At 53.3% G+C, this 16,616-nt stretch overlaps 2 protein-coding genes across 7 annotated transcripts in view; one reads left to right on the forward strand and one right to left on the reverse strand.

Moving 5' to 3' along the window:
• The window catches only part of NSD3 (nuclear receptor binding SET domain protein 3), a 33,849-nt gene extending 26,932 nt beyond the window's left edge, over nucleotides 1–6,917 (reverse strand). For 2 of the 4 annotated variants that reach the window (XM_032092257.1, XM_032092255.1), the window contains exons 1-2: nucleotides 6,750–6,916; nucleotides 385–1,112 (exon numbers count right to left, since the gene is read on the reverse strand). In XM_032092257.1, the coding sequence (XP_031948148.1) occupies nucleotides 385–1,068 (684 nt within the window). In that variant the 5' untranslated portion in view covers nucleotides 1,069–1,112; nucleotides 6,750–6,916. Of the gene's footprint in view, nucleotides 1–384; nucleotides 1,113–6,749 lie in introns of all 4 variants that reach the window. The other 2 variants (XM_032092256.1, XM_032092258.1) reach the window with 2 other exon arrangements.
• Nucleotides 6,918–8,519: 1,602 nt separating this feature from the next.
• LETM2 (leucine zipper and EF-hand containing transmembrane protein 2) lies at nucleotides 8,520–14,727 on the forward strand. 3 transcript variants are annotated; one of them, XM_032092146.1, is made up of 10 exons: nucleotides 8,520–8,955; nucleotides 9,271–9,706; nucleotides 9,832–9,975; nucleotides 10,228–10,362; nucleotides 10,744–10,947; nucleotides 11,535–11,654; nucleotides 12,040–12,150; nucleotides 12,284–12,370; nucleotides 13,080–13,154; nucleotides 13,412–14,727. In XM_032092146.1, exons 1-10 carry the CDS (start codon nucleotides 8,909–8,911, stop codon nucleotides 13,460–13,462), a joined length of 1,410 nt encoding a protein of 469 aa, XP_031948037.1. In that variant the 5' UTR covers nucleotides 8,520–8,908; the 3' UTR covers nucleotides 13,463–14,727. The 3 variants fall into 3 exon arrangements, 2 of the variants coding, with proteins under 2 accessions (XP_031948037.1, XP_031948036.1); XR_004236808.1 differs by lacking the exon at nucleotides 8,520–8,955 and having other exon boundaries at nucleotides 8,975–9,706; nucleotides 13,412–14,201; nucleotides 14,476–14,727; XM_032092145.1 differs by lacking the exon at nucleotides 8,520–8,955 and having other exon boundaries at nucleotides 8,975–9,706.
• The last annotated feature ends 1,889 nt before the right edge of the window (nucleotides 14,728–16,616 follow it).

Consider the following 16,616-nt stretch of genomic DNA (forward strand, 5'->3'; position numbering starts at 1 on the left):
CCCAAGTAACCTGACCTTCCACTCAACAATCCAGCACTATTTTGAGAGGCAATTTTAGGAACGTGTGAGCTTTTATCCAGAAGTTCCATCTTCAACACTGGCCGGAGTGCAGCAAACTCTAAACATGCTATAACACTAAATAATATTTAAAAAACAGTAATAAATAAGACCCTTTCTAAAATTTATTTTTCATATGAGCCTTTTAACCAGCATTGTGTTGTCCTACAGACACAGCTCCCGGCAACCTCATCCTGAGGCTGTGACAAGTAACTAAAGCCTGGTGACTCAGAGCGCACACAGCCAGAACAAGGACAAACCCTGCTGGACAAGCTCTCCATCAACAATACCAGGTGTACAGATGGCTGAAATTACCATTCCACTTACATTTTGCTCCTCTGGTTCTAATTTTGGAATTTTGTGCGACTTGCGCTCTTCCGATCGGGAAGAGTCATGCTTGCTACTTTTTTTCCTTTTCTCTTTCCTCCCTTCATGTTTTGCCTTAGCGTACTCCCTCGCTTGGACTTCATTCAACAGGTCCCCACACAGAGAGGACTCAAACAATTCCCTGCCGTTCTGGATAGTTTTGGTTATTTTGAGTTTGATCTCTGGTGAGCCAGTCTTCTTTGGAATCCCCACTTGTGGAGCTGAAGGTGGTGGTGGAGGTGGCGGCTGGGGAGGGGAAGGTTTTTCCAGAACTTCATGCGGCCTCGCGTTAGAGTTCTCCATTTGGTAATACTCCGGGGGACTGAAGTTCCTGACTGTTCCAAAGCCATTGGCCGATCCATTGGGATACTGAGCGTACGTCTGGTATTTGGCTTGGGGTTCGTACATGCTGATGGCCGGGGGATACCCGTTGGTGAGGGGGGGCAGCTCCTCTGCCGTGGGCGTGGGGTACTGGAAGCCTTGCTGCAGCGCGGCCTCGTACGGCGTCCGGCCCCCATCCTCAGCAATGTCACTGCTGCCATCAAAGGCCTCCTCTTGGCGGATGTTGGCGGAGTCAATGAGTTGAGGTGGTTGCTGAATTGTGTTTCCCATGATCCCTTGCATGAAAGAGAAAGAGAAATCCATTGTTCTGCTCCAGCATCCTTAGCTTTCCCTTTTTCTCATAGGGCCTAGAGGCAGGGGAAGGGAAATAAGAAGTCAGTGTAAATTAAAAAACAGTAATTAAGCAAATTAAACAGTTGAGGAAAAAAGGGATCTCAAGACCAATTTCCCCCTCTCTATTCAGCAGCCACCCTCGCCTGGATTTAGACTGGTGTTACTGAGCCTTTACAAAGGGCTACTGAAGTGTCTTTCATATGGCAAATGTCTTCCTTTCCAAGACATTTCAAAAAATATCACAAGCACCTACAAGTGCTTAAGAACTATAAGCCCTAGTCATGCAGGAGGAAGGGTTACTCCAACCCCAAACAGCTGGACAGCATTTCACCCTGCAGCATATAAGAGATACCAAGTTCTCCTGACACAGTCACTGTAAACTGCATGACCCAGGAACACCACAGAAGAACAAACAACAAGAACAACAAACAAGAAACCTCTCCTCCTGCCTCCCTACCTTCTTGCCAAAATTCAAGACATGAGCAGCCCTTAGGAGAGCAGGGCCCTGAGCCATGGGATGCTCTGAACAACAGCACAATGAAAGCAAGTGGGTCATTCCACCCTGGCCACTGAGAAACCAGTGCCCTGCAGCAGCCTCAGAGGGGGCTTCCCAACCTCCACCCTCGCCTGAGAAGCAGAGTACAGCTGGCATGCACTGGCTCTCAGCAGCTGTGTGAGCCGGGTTATTCTCCTGCCCCTCACACCTTATTTTAATATTAAGCACTGCATGGGTCTGAGCCTCAGCACCAACAGACCCCCAAACCCTGAGGTTACTCACTGAATGAGATTCCAGCTGAGCACTGGCATACACACCTTCAGCTTTCCAGTGCATATTAAAACATCAAAACCAGACTAAATCAGAGTTAGACTTCCAAAACTGAACAGCAGGCTCAGAGAAGGCTTTGCCATTCACGTAAGCAGCTCAATGTTCAACAAGAAGCAACACACAGTGACCTGACCTGCAGGTAAGAAACACCAGTTTGCTTCCCACAAGGTTAGTTCAGCCCTTCCAAAGCAAACACGGCCCCATGGTATTTGTTCTGCCTGTGTGGGCACGCAGGCGGGTTACTGTGCCCTTTTGGTCCGGGTTTGAAATGACATTAATGCATCCCACAGACACTTCTTCGAATAGGAACCTCAATTAAACCCTGCCCACATGAAATTCTTACCCTCCCAAAGCAATGCTTCTCAATACCTTAGCTAAGAGCTTTCCTAACACTGAGAACTTCCCTCCTCCAAGACTGCAAAAAGTAACCAAAGTTCCAACAGGAACAAGAACTTGATCGGATTTGTGCTGGATGTTTGGGGTGATGCTTTTGGATGACCTTCACACTCAGATTAAATTGACGTTTGTCTTATTTTTACTGCCCTGTGAGATCGACTCAGGCACGTTTGTCACCATAATTAAGCAATTCAGGGCAGTAACAGCACAAGGCTCTGCAGCAGAATTTTCTCATTGCAGGAACTTTCAAACCTCGGGGCCATGAAACCGTCCCTTCCTCCACAGCTCTGCACATCAGCCAGCAAACCAACACACCTGCCACTGTCAGGGGGCACAGATCTGAGGAGCAGCACGTGGGATTGTACAGCAAGATCAGAAACCCCAAACCACCCCTGTTCTGGGAAGAGGAAGTGGGACTGTTTGTACTATTTACCACCAAATTGTTACTTTGCATCTGCCAAACTGAAGAGCAAACAGCAGATTCTCACACTACGCTGGGCTTTATTTTTTACTAAAACCAGGTTAAATCTTCTTTTTCTTCTGAATACTTGAAAAGAACTCTTGGGAAGCTGTGGCAGCACTTCAGGAACATCCACAGCTGGAAGGGCACAGTCCCAGCTGCCGATGCAGCTCCCGCAGGCTCTGCAGTGGTGGCTGCCATTGTGCTTTGTTTTGTTACATGACAGAAGTGTGGATTAATGAACTTCAAAGCACTGCATTTACACTGGATTTAGGAGCTACCAGTGAAAGAATAGTTATGATTTCTTTCGTTTTAATTAGTTCTGGAGCTCACCTGTGTCACTCAGCCTGGGTGCCAGCCTGTTCTGCACAGCTGGGACACCCCATCCCAAATTCGTGCCTCAGTAATTCTGTGCAGGCTGAGAACCAGGGTCAGGGCTCCACAGAACTGCTCTCAGCAGCCCCAAAGTACTTGAGGCTGTTCTCTGCTCTCCCACAGCACTGACATTACTGCCAGCTCCTTCCTGCCCAGTCTCTCACTGTCATCACTGTTAACACACCCAGACTTTCCCACCCTCCTCCTTGCCCAAAATTCTGCATCAGTGGATCAGTCCCCAGATGCTGCCCAGTGAAGTGGCATCTGGGCAGGCTTACAGTGAGAGGACAGGCCCTGCAGTGACCCACAGTAACAGAACACAACGAGGAATCCTAAGCACACAGGAATCTCAACATCCAAGCCTAAGGAAGGATCACTTTGTGTACGTCCCTGAAGAACACCCCACTGTCACCGAAGAGAGCCATCCCTGCCGCACAGCAACACCACCCAAACCACAGGGCAACGGGATTTCCAGCTGATCTTGCAGAAATGTATTCCAGAATGAATTCTTCTCACTATGCTAGTGATTACTCTATTAACCCACCCTGTGAGCCTCCCGTGAGCGGCACAATTTTAATTCCAAACATGACCTAGAACAGATCCTGCACAACACTGTGATACAGTGATACAACACTGGCAATCAACAGATAAAGAAACAGTTTCATCATTTCAAGGTTTATAGGAAATGGGCACTTCACAGGCTGCAAACAACTTGAAATCAGCACTTTCAAAAGTGCAAGCGAATTTCCTAATGAGAGAAAGAGTTTCCTCTTTAAAAGTGAGTGTCCGCCATTCTGTTCTAGTCCTTTCCCAGGGTAGACAGGGACACAGGGCCATTTAAAAACACTGGGACTCTACACACCTTCAGCAAATATTTTCCTGTTGTCCATGGGAGAGTCACAATTCAAAGTACCAGAGGAAAAGGTAAATGAAAAAATACAAGCCATACAGAATAAGGCAGGTCAGCCTAGTAGAAATCTTTCTTAAGTGAACACTGTTTCAGTTCCCATCCCAAGCTTCTCAGCTCAACTGAGCATAACTCAAAAAATCAGTTCCACTCCAAGAGTGAGTGCTCAGTGAGGGCAAGGTTTTGCACAGATTATGGATCCTCCAGGTTCACGTTTTCACCAACGTTCAACCAACTGCAGTTATCTAAAGCCAGTTTTAACATGAGTATTTTTCAACTTTGCTCTCAGAAAACAAGACTTAAAGTTCTCAAATCTTGCTTCCATGCTGCATTAGACTAAATAACAACTGACCTCAGATTCTCACACAATTCCAATCCCATGTGATCACAGCTTTTCTTCTTCCGAACCAGGGAGTTCTGTAGGTTTGGCTGAGGCTGGCTGTGGCCACAGCAGGGAGAGATACAGGAGCTACTGATAAAAGTCCAGCATACACATATTTCAAACAGAAGTTTCACAAAACCTTTTTCCACCTTTTTCTGTTGACAATCCCCACATGGGGTTAGCACAGTCAGAGGTAAGGTGGTTTATGGATGGAAAGTGTTTGCTGTGAGACAGGACCTGGCCTGCTGGCTCCCTAAGGGAGCTGGAAGCACTGCTGTGAGTCAGCCGTGTGTGCTCAGAACGGTGTCACTGCCTTGTCAGCCTGAGCTGGGCTTTCTATCAACAGGCTCAAAAGCAGAAGTTCCAGGACATCTTTATGTACAAATACCAACCCAGTTCCTGTCCACACAGACCTAAATCAGAGAGATTCAAAGCTCTGCTCACATCCTACCAACCCCTCCTTACCCCACAGATGTTTACTGCCATTTTCTGTGCTGTTTCGTTCCGAAGTATCCAACCTGCACTGCTGCTGGGCCCCTCAAGTATCCAACCAATGCAGCAACTGCTCTCAGTAGCTCTTCACTACTGCAGGTGTTAGACAGACAGACAGACAGAGCTGCCTGGCTTGACAGGCCGGGTGTCTGAAGTGATGCAATCATTCCTGACCTCTCAAAACCTTAAGCCTGCAGTTCACACACACACTCCTGCATCTCACTCCTCTCCAGAGCTGAGCACACCCACAGTTTCTAGTCACTTTACCCATGACCCAGAGGGACACCTTTTTCACCTGGAACATCATCCAGGCAGATCAGAACTGTACGAACTGCAGACTGAAATAAAATAAAACAATTGTTTCTACTAATCCCTGCATTCAGTCTGCACAATCTGCTTTGTCCCGTTCTTCTCTTCATGTCCTTAAAAAAAATCCCCCAGGCAAAGCTCTGTTTGCACACGTTAAGACAACTCCAAATTTTCACCTGCATGTGAGTCTTTAACAGGAAACCCGGCCTGTGGATTTTCCTGACTCCAGCTGGACTGAGCTGTTCCTCTTGGCAGACAGCAGTGGTGAATCAGAGGCCTCTTGACAAACTTTAAAGAATTGAGGTGAGGCTGCTTCCCTGAGCACCTTTGCAAAGGTGTTTTGTGTTTGGTTCCTGAATGCCAGAAAAAACAGTCACGTCTCTACCTGGGTTTGATAAGGGCATTTGGAAGGAGTTTCCCACGGTGCTGTGGAAAGAAACAACTTGGACAGCAGAGAAAAGGGTTTTGTCTGAAAAAAGAGCTCAGAGACTCATTTGGTTAGAGAGCCACAGGATTCAAACAGGAAACATGGAGCAAAATCTTTGGATCTTCAGGAAAAGTCATGGGCTGGTCCCGACATGAAGCCAGAAGTCAGATCTCTGGCAATACCAAACACAGTAACGTCGTGACAGGCAGTCACGTATCACAACCAGGGCAAGAACCACAACGTGTGTCACACGAACCACCTCAAGCTCAGGCAAAGTCGCGAAACTGGAAAATGCAAAATACGTTTGTATTAAACAAAACATACAGTCTTTGACCACCATCCTCCACTCTTACCCTGTACCTTCATAAAGCACGTGCTCAGGTTTTGGAACAAAATCTTTTCAAGCAGTTCATAAAAATAATTAATTAAAAAAAAAAAATCTAACTACCAAAGCATTCACTGTGCATCTCTGCAAAAGGTCACTGAAAGACCTAAACAGTCATCAAAACACGATACAATTTTTCCTTCAACTGTAACTACTGGCTACTTAATATTGCCCTTTGGGCTAGTTAGTATCTACAGAACTATGTTATCGTTAAGACTTTTAACAACAAATTGCACTGAAACGACGGAGTGTATTGACAGCGAAATGAAAGCACTGCGAGACCACAACAAAGTGCAGCACAACGCAACAGTACCGCAAAAAAATAACATCGGAGCAACAACAAACCCTTCGCTGATGCGCAGCTCTTCCCGCGCGCAATAAAAGCCTTTTCCTCGGGCTGGGGAGGCCGCGGCACGGTGACACCGACGGCTCCGCTCGGGTGAAACCCCGAGTTTCTCGCCCGCAGCAGGTCGGGGCTCGGCCCCGGTGAGAGCCGCGGGGCCGGAGCGGGGAGCGCGGAGCCGGCCGGGGGTCCCGCGTCACGGCGCCGAGCGCGGCCGAACCCGCGGTCCGCCCTGCCCGGAGTGTGCCCGGCCCGGCCTGGCCCGGCCGCCCCGGTGCCGCCGCAGCTCCCGCAGCAACATGGCGGCCGCGGCCCCTCCACCCCGGGGCCGCCGCGGCCCCGCGCTCACCTTCAGTCAGTTCCATTCTCACGGCCCCGCCGCGTCCGCCCGGCCCCGCGCAGACAAAGGCGGCGGCGGCGGGGGCGGCGCGGGGCCTCCACCTCCTCCTCCCGCAGCACCAGCAAGGCCGCGACGGAGCCCCGGCCTCGATTTCCGCGCCCCCGCCGCTGGCGCCGGCTCCGCCCCGGGGAGGCCGCCCGCCCCCAGCGCCCGCCGCGGCCGAGGGAGGCGCTGGCGGGGCCCGGCGGGCCCGGCGGGTCGGCGGCCGAGGGAGGCGCTGGCGGCGGCGGCGCTGGAGCGGCTGTGCCGGTGCGGCCCCGCCGAGCGCCTCCGCCTCCGCCCGCCCCCCGCCGCCGCCGCCGCACTGCGCAGCCGCGCGCGCACGCGCCGCCATCACCCATTGGCCGCTCGGGCGGTGCCCGCCGCGAGGCACCACGGGAGATGTAGTTCGGTCGGGGGTGGCGTTGAGGTGACCCCCAAGGGGACCCGGGCAGAAGAGAGGAGTGGGCCGGGTCTGCGTCCACTGCTGGGCTCCTCGGACAAGAGAGACAAGAGGATGGTCTGGGAATAGCTGTAGTAAAGGAAATCTAAAAAGTGATTCTGCTCCTCACTTTAGGGACCTTCCTAAAGGCCCTTGCACAGCACAGAATATCCATAGATCAGTCTCCTCGGGAACACGACTGTCTCCCCTCATTCCCACAGGAAAAACTGTTTTAGAGACATAATCTAAACGTGTTTAAATCCAAGTTTTGTATTGGGAGCTCTGGCAGCAGACTCAGGAGCTCTGTCCGTTTATTCACCCATCTTACCCCATTTTATTTTCTACTTTTAAAAATACTGTTTGGGCATCCCTTAGCCAAAGAGTTCCACACCCTTTTTTCACTGGGGCAACAAAATGGTTTTTTCCCCCTAGTCTCTCAAAACTAGGTAGTATTTCATGGAATTTCAGAATCGCTCGGGTTGGAAGGGACCTTGAAATGATTTCAAGGGATCAAGTCACCTGTCATCTGCTGAGAATGTTTCTCCGGCTGTCAGTGTGTTCCATCCGCTCCTCAGACACACAGGACTGGGGTGTTTGTCTCACACGTCAGGGCTTCAATCTCCCCTCTGACACCTCATTCCATGCAAAGCTGTTCCCAGAACACAGAGGAGTTTCTGCTCTGCTGTGTCCCGTCACACACAGAGCCGCTCACAGGAGCTCTGTGCTATATGTGGGCATTGTATGGAGAGAGACTATTGACCTGGGCCTGGAGCGACAGGACAAGCGGGAATGGCTTCCACTGCCAGAGCAATCTTGGGAAAAACTCTTCCCTGTGAGGGTGGGGAGGCCCTGGCACAGGCTGCTCAGGGAGGCTGCGGCTGCCCCATCCCTGGAAGTGTCCAAAGCCAGGCTGGACGGGGATAGCGGAAGGTGTCCCTGCCCATGGTGGGGGCTGAGCCTGGGTGCGCTTTAAAGCCCCGTGGCGGGGAGCGGTGGGTGCGCCCCGTGCGGCCCCGCTGCGGCTCCCCCGAGGCCTCACGGCCCCCAGGGCCACTCCCGAGCGCCTCCCACCCGCATGACGTCATGCGCAACGCCCCCGTCTCGCGATGGCGTCACGCACCGGCCCGTGACGTCACCGCCTGCGCGCCGCCACCGTTCTCGCACCCAATCAGTGGCTTTTCCCGAGGGCTCCTCGGGTCAAGCCCCGCCCCACTCTGCTCCCATTGGGCGGAACTCCAGCAGGACCGGGATTCTGACTTCTGATTGGCTGATGTCGAGGCGGCGCGGCGCGGCCCGAAGGCGTCACGGCTCAGATACCACAGAGCGGCGGCGGGTCAGAGCGGCGCGCGCGGGGCACGACGGGACGGGTGGGAGGGGCGGGAGGAGTGCGGCCGCCGGCGAGTCGGTTCCGGGACCGGGATCGGGATCACGGTCAGGGGATTGGGGCGACCGGGACAGGGATCGAGATCACCGGGACTGGGCCGAGCACAGGGAGCGGAGAAGGGCAGCGCAGCCCGACCAGCTCAGCCGAGGACCCGTGGGAGCCCCCGGTCCGGCCCGGCCGCGCCCGGCACGGGGTCGGGGATGGGTCCGGCCGGGCCCCGGCCGCCCCCGCCGCCCCCCGGAGCCGCCGCCGCCCCCCGCCGCTGCCGGGGGTGAGGTGCCGGCGGCCCCGCTCCGCAGCGCCATGGCTGCCCGCGGCTGCAGCGCGCTCCTGGCCGCGGCCAGGGCCAGGTACGGCCGCAGCCCCCGCGCCTGCTCCGCCTGCGGGTGGGGAGGAACCTCTCGGGGCTTGTTTCGGCTCGGTTTACCCCGTTCCTTGGTAAAAGGGCTTCCGGGAGACGCTGCGGAGGCTTGGGTGGTTCTTCCCCAGGAGATGAGTCACTGGCACGGGAGAAGTTCTCAGTATTTCACCCGTTGCTGAAGGATCAGAATCTCAGCCACAAAATGAATTTCACGAGGTTGATTTAGTGCTGAGAGTGTCTATTCGGGTGCGATGCCTCGGTACTTTGGCCTCGCTGCACTGTTCTTACTGACACAACTCTCCAGTTTCAGAGGCTCCCAGCTCCTGGCGCACGCCAGCCCTCTGTGCTCTCCAGCCACTGCTCTTGTCCAGCTGGTGGATTCCCAGTTAGCCTGGACTTCAAGAGACTCCAAAAGCCATCCCTGGCCACGCCGTGCCTGCCTGGGCGCTGCCCTGCCTCACTCACCTGCCCACACCTTGCACACTTCCACCTGCCCACGGCAGCAGCTCCCAGGTGCATCCCCGCCCCACCGAAATCCTGGAACCCAGGGAGCTAAAATTCTGACAAAACAGATCGCAGAGGCTCCTGCAGGAAAAAAGTCCTTGCGACAAAAAGTTGTGGATGAGCTGAAGCATTACTATGATGGATTCCACCTGCTCTGGATTGACACCAAGGTGGCTGCCAGGATGGTGTGGAGGCTGCTCCACGGGCAGGTGCTCACCAGGAGGGAGAGGCGAAGGGTAAGTGCCACAACACATGGATAAAGTGATGCAGTAAGAGGCTTAACCCCTTCTTTGGACACATTTTTTGTGTCTGGCTGGGTGATAATCTCTGGGTAATCTCCACTGTGCTCTTCTCCGTACAGTTGCTGAGAACTTGTGCAGATCTCTTCCGGCTGGTTCCCTTCCTGGTGTTTGTCATTGTCCCCTTCATGGAGTTTCTCTTACCTGTGTTCCTGAAGCTCTTCCCTGAAATGCTGCCCTCGACGTTTGAGACGGAGTCAAAAAAGGTTTGTGTCCTGTCTGAGGTTGTGGAGTGTCCACAGCTCCTCAGAACATCTGTGCAGAGCTGCTGTTCCCTGTCTGCTGCTGGAAGTGAGGATCAGCCTCACCCAATGCGTGAGGCATTCCCAGCCTATTCCTGAGCTGAGTGGGAGAGTTGGAAGGTTGTGCTATGGACAGGGATCGGAAGGAATGTGCACAGCAATTCCATTTCCTGCATTATATTTTCTAATTTATAATTTTGTATTTCCCAAATGAAGGAAGAAAAGCAGAAGAAGAAGTTAAATGCAAAGCTGGAGTTAGCCAAGTTCCTGCGGGAGACCATTGTAGAGATGGCCAAAAGGAACAAAGCAGACACAGGACAAGGGAAACAATTCTCCTCTTACCTGCACGAGGTAGGATGGGCTGTGCTGGGGATGGCAGCCACAGCAGCGACACACCTTTAGTGCTGCTGGTTTGGGCAGAGAACACGGGATTTGTACCAGGATTGTGCAGATGTTTGACAGCACAGAGCTGCCCTGTCAGGTGCTGTTCCCCGGGTGCCTCCCTGCTGACCCTACTGTCAGAGCTGTGCTCACAGGAATTCCCATCCTGCAAGGGTGCAAGTTTCACCCTGTGAAACTTCCAGTGGCCACTCAGTAACGGTTTCCATTTGACTTTTAACTGCATCGTCCCGTTTCCATCAGAGACAGGAGTTCCAGTGTGAGGAAGGGGAAGGGGGGGAGCGATTCCCAAGCAGTGATCCTGCTCAGGTTTGGGTTTGTCCCTTTGTTTAGATCCGTCACAGCGGCCACCGGCCCAGCACGCAGGAGATCGTCCGCTTCTCCAAGCTCTTTGAGGACGAGCTGACCCTGGAGCACCTGGAACGGCCGCAGTTGGTGGCTCTGTGCAAGCTGCTGGAGCTGCAGCCCATCGGCACCAACAACCTGCTCCGCTTCCAGCTGCTGCTCCGGCTGCGCAACATCAAGGCCGATGACGAGGTGAGTCTGAAACAGCACCGAGGAACTGCTTGGTGCTTGCAGGTTCTGCACGAGGCTTGTGTCCCTGCCCACAAACCCTCCACAGGGCAGGAGTTTAATATTGATGGGAGTCAGATCCTCCCCATGAGAGATTCCAGAGGAAAATGGAATGAGAGTTCATCTCCCTGTGCCTTTGTGGTCTTTGGGGAGCTGCAACGAAGGTGGCACTGCAGATATTGGCACTAGAACATTTCATTTTGGAGTCATGCTAACGTACAAAAAGGGGATGTTTCAATGTGCAATGGGGTTATTTGGAAAATGGAACCAGATTTATACGTGCAGAGTGGAGGGACAACATGTAATGGCCATAAGTTGCAGCAAGGGGAATTTCAACTTGGTAAGAAAAAAATTAAAATCAGTGAGTGGATAAACAGTGGAAGAGGTTGTCTGGAGGCTGTGAAATCCCCATCCCCTAAAGAGGCTCAAAGCACAAATGGAAAATTGAATTCTGAACAGGAGATTGGACTGGGGACCTGCAGAAGCCTGCTCAGGTGCAGTAGGGCCTTGGCTACTCTGTGCCTGCATGGGAACGTTGCTGTTCTTTCCAGATGATTGCCAAGGAAGGGGTCAGTGGCCTGAGCGTGTCGGAGCTGCAGAGCGCCTGCAGGGCCAGAGGCATGCGGTCACTGGGGCTCTCTGAGGAGCAGCTGAAGGAGCAGCTCGGGCAGGTGAGTGTGCCCCGGCCTGGGCTGGTGTGGCCACGTTCCTCGGAGGACAGTTTCCAGGCAGTGGTCACGTGCAGCAAGCACAGCTTCCTCAGAATTCATGCACAAGTTTCAAGCTGGATCCTCACCTGCAGAGCTGAGGTCTAAGGCATGAAGGGTCCAGATTGTGTCCCAGACCGAAGAGAAAACCAAATAGAACCAGGGCCAGCTAGAAGCAAGGTGAAGTGGGGTGTATTCTAAACTCGTCAGACCCATTTCTTCTCATTTTGGTAAATTAAAACTGTATTAGCCAAACTCAAGATTGCTTTAAGGACAAAGAGTGTTGTATTAATAAATACCCACATAGAGCCAATATGAAATAACTTTCCCTTCTGTTCTCTTCCAACAGTGGCTGGATCTGCATTTAAAGGAGAACGTTCCTTCTTCTCTCCTCCTGCTTTCCCGTGCCTTGTACTTAATAGACATAAAGCCCCAATCTGTTCCCATTCCACAGAACAAGGTGAGTTGTTTGAATAAAACTTCTAGGTTAATAGCTCAACCATTATACATTATAAAAACGAATGACTGTGACAGGAATCTTGTTTTTTGATCCTACAAGTGGACTGAAGTTATGACTCTGTGTTCTTCTGCAGACAAGTGAAGCTGCTGGAGTGATGACATCCGTGCTTGAAGGTCAGGAGACCCTCCTGGATCCCGCCCCTGTCGTACAGGGAAGAAAGGTTAGAAATAGCAGTCTGCAAGCAGGAAAACGTGCTGAAATCGTTGGGAATTGAGTGTGACCAAACCTTTCCAAAGCTAGACAAAACCAGTGTTTGACACCATGGCACAGAGCACGAGCAGTGTCTGTTCCTGCACTGTGTAGATGTTTCCCCCCAAGAGCCTCACAGTTGCATGTTCTGACTGAAGAGGCAAAGGAAGGGAGCAGGGATCTGCTGTGGCACAACTGGTCCTGTTGCTGGAACAGCTGGTTCTTCAGTACCATGGTACTGGCATGGTACGTGTGAGCCAAGGAGGACTCCCAACCTGAATTGCTTCAGACCTCAGCCCAGGTACATTTAGCTCAGAGAAGCCAGCTAAAGAGGACTTGTTTTTAGCCCTCCTACTGAACTTGGGCTCAGTTGTCCAGGACAAAATGAGCCACAGTTATCTAGAGTAAGAAAGCCAGAGCATATGGTTCTCAGCATCACGCTGCAGTGAATTCCTTAGATTAGTCCCAGCTGATAAAAGCAGCAGCAGGAATCAAAGAATATTGTATCAACTGCCAGAAATATTTCCACATAGTTAAATTGTGCCGGGGAAACAATGGAAATGCCAGCACAGCTTTCACAGAGTGAGCGGGGAACAGCCTGACTCAGAAGGGAGAAGGGGCTGTGGGGTTTTGCCCTTTCTGAGAGGGTTCTGTGACTTACAGCTGCTTTTTCCTTAAAGAATGAAGAATTTGTGTCCCAACCAACAGAGAAATTGCCATTCTCAGAAGCGTCAGTGAAGCCTCCCCCACAAGAGGTGAGCTTGTCAGAGTTCTTACACTTCGCAAAAGAGATTGTTCTTCACACAGCTTAAAGCTAAACTGGAAGTTTGTAGTACAGGACACTGTGAACACTGAGTTCAGGGAGCAGCTGGAGAAACTGGATGAGAACTGCACTGAGGGCTTTTCAATACAGAAATACCACAGATGACATGGGAAGGCACCTTCAGACAAGATTCAGAATTTCAAGAGACATTTGTACTGCCTAAAATCTGCCTTTTTCTCTTGCCCCTAGACCAAAATGGAAGCGTCCCAGAGCAGCAAGGCCAGTGCCAATGGAGCCTAACCTGGAGCCAGCACTGGGAGGGAGCAGTTTCCGTCTCCACACCTCCTGCAAATGGAACAGGGATTTCCCAGGAGGCTGCTCTACACAACGAGGCAGTAGCCCTCATGGGCCTCTCTGTCCCAAGCTTGTTAGCAACTAGGCCACTGCTGTCTGGATGGTCCCAGCTTCTCTTTTGCACTGGATCCTTGCCCTGCTACTTTTAACTTACGGTGTAAATACGTTAATAACGGTGCTGCTGTCTGTGCTGTTCCTGAGCAGGTGTTTGTGCTTAGCAAAGGCAGCTTTTCATGTCAGAATGGCCTGTGCACAGAACAAGCTGGGCTGGGGGTCCAGCAAAGCCTGTTCCACAGTGTGAAATCCTCTGCAGGAACATCCCCACACACCCAGGGGCCAGCAGCTTGTCCTGAGTGTCACAGCTCAGGCTCTTGGTCCTGATTAGGGTGGTTTAACCAGTGACCAGCCCACAACGACCCATGTGGCCACAGTTTTACTGAGGAGGGCAACCACAGGGAAAGAAGGAGGGAGCAGCACTTGGTGCTGTGGTGGAACTGATCAGAAGGACTTTAGACCTTGCTGGGCAGGAGTGGAGCAGTGACAGGAACTGCCTCCACCTGTGAGTGTTTGCTTCCCCAGTGAGTGCTGTGCAGGTGCCACACACTGTGACAGAAGCAGACTTGCACTTCGAGGATCCCTCTGGGTCATGTGAGGGAGCAACCCAGGACCTGCACACCTTTCCTAGGTATGGAGATTTGGTTAATCCGTACCAGGCTCAGAATACACACCAAGTGTTCTCCGTACTTGGCAAAGCGACTCCTCACATGCTCCAGTGATGACTCAGTTTTTGCCAGATTCTCAGAGGATACTGAAAAGTTGTTTTTAGCATTTGTTAAATTTTTTACTCTGTCCTATGTAAATGCTCAGAAATTACTCACATTATGGATTTTAAATATGTATATTTATACTTACTGTAAAATTAGATTTGGTGCTAAGTAGGAATGGAATCTCTCTTCCAGATGTCAGATGGCCTTTAGAACAACTCGACTGAAAGCCAGTTCTCCAAGGTCAGGTGTGAGCAGCACTTTATACCTGAGGCCTCAGGCGCCTACAGCACCACAGAGCCAGCTGTCAGGTGTCCTGTGTCCTCAGCTCTGTACCTGAACCTCTCCTTGTTCATCCAGCCCGTCTGCAGTGCTGGATCTGTGTTTAATAAATGGGAGCAAACGTTATTTCAATAAAACAACAACACCGTTGCTGCTGTGGAGTCACTGCTGCCTCTTGGCGTGATGATGAGGGAAGGCGTCTCCTCCTGCCTGGTGTTCCAGTCTGTGACTGCTCCTACTCCCAAAACCGGCGGAGGGAGAGGAGGAGGCTGGCGGGTGTCCTGGGCGGGATGAAGGCAGAGCCAGCCTGTGCCGGCTGCCGAGGGAGCAGCACATTCCTCTGCTGAGAGGTTTCACAGATGGAGAGCGAAGAGGGGCTGGCGGGGAGCCTGGACATCACCTGGGCACCGCCCTTCCGTGGGCGAACTCTGGGTGGGCTCTGGTGCCTCCGACGTCCCCGTCCTCCAGCCATGCACCAGCATGGCCACGTCACCCTGGTATGTGTGAGGGCTCAGGCGGTGTCCATTTGCTTCCTGTGCTTTCAATTTAGAAAGATCTGGAAGCTGGGACTCGCTTTTCCTTGGATTTCCCGCGGTGACCACCCGCCCCAACCCCGTGTTCAGCTTGAAGAGCACAGGCTGTGGCAAAGCCTCCCTCCTCCCGGGGCAGCCGGGCCCTGGAGCAGGCAGAGGGGGATGAACCCGAGGCGACCCCGGGCCGCTTACACACCTCTGAACAAACCCATTTTCAGATCAAAAATCCCCTCCTCCCCCAGCCCTCGCGGGTCACTGCTGCTGCAGGGCTCTCGGGGGGACGTGCCCGAGTCTCACCTCTGCCTGGCACGTCGGGACCCCAGGCACCTCCCCAGGACCGCTGTACCCTGCAAGCACACAGAGGGGAGAGGCAGCAATCCTGCTTCATGACCTTCCGAGCGAGGGGAGGAAACGACCCCCGTGGAGCCCCATAAATCACGGGATTCTGTTCTGCAGCATTGGGCAAATGAAACGCTGCGGAGATCCAAGGCCGTGTGTGCTTTGGCGTGGGGAGAGCTTTTCCAGCCACGCCGGTGCCAAACACCTTCCAGTCTCCCCTCAGCCTGGAGAACCAGCTCCTCTGCTGTTTATCCTTCCCCCGGGCACCCTCCCGCTATCGCTGCTCCAGCCTGGAGCCGGGGTTGTGGCGCCCGTGTCCGTCCCCCCGCGCCGGGGCCGGGCAGCGCCGGGAGTCGGGGATTTCTGCTGGATGCTGGTCGGGACCGTCTCCTGTGCCAGCGCCAGCCCCGGGCCCTGCGTCAGCCTCTTCCCCAGAAAGCTGCTGGGGAAAGATGCCCCGGTCAGCACTTTTGGAGGAGATTAGTATTCAGAGGGAAAAGCAGTGATTTAGTGCGGCCCAAGCACAACAAAGGCTGGGATTTACAGCTCCCGGATCCCAGCGCCACATTCCTGCAGCCCTTCTGCCTCTGCTATAAACGTGTAACAAAGGAGACGGAGCTTTATCCCGGCCTAAAGTAATGTAGGACAAGGGCTGCATTGTCAAACCTTGCATGGAGGGGGATGGGGTGCAGGTGGCAACGTCCCCGAGGTGTCCCCAGGGATGGTCCCATCCCACTGCCCGACACATTGCCCATCCTGCTTGTCCTCATGGTGCCCACATGATGCAGGGCAGGGCCCACGACAGCAAGGGTTTGGGGAAGCCACGTGCCCCGGCTGCAGCTGCACACATCTAGCTGCGGCCCTACTCAGCTGTGGGTGGCCAGGGCGGGCTGGAGCTGGACGCTGGGGTCCCACTGACCCCACAGCTGGGTGGGACATGGGGGATGGAGGGCGGCTGAGGGGGCTAGGGGCAGCCATGGCCCCCAGGCTGGGGGGGATCGCTCCCCATGCATCTGCTGAGCCATGCTCTGAGCCGTGGGACCCTGTGCCAAGGTGGAATGGCACAGGAGGTTCCTGCCATGGCTGGCAGTGGGACAAAGCCCAGCTCAGTGCTGGCAGAGCAGCCATGTCCTGGGCTGGGGCCAACAGATTGTCCCAGCCCTGCACAGTCCGAGGGCTTTA

Source organism: Corvus moneduloides, chromosome 27, assembly GCF_009650955.1.
Source record: "Corvus moneduloides isolate bCorMon1 chromosome 27, bCorMon1.pri, whole genome shotgun sequence".
Taxonomy (NCBI): domain Eukaryota; kingdom Metazoa; phylum Chordata; class Aves; order Passeriformes; family Corvidae; genus Corvus; species Corvus moneduloides.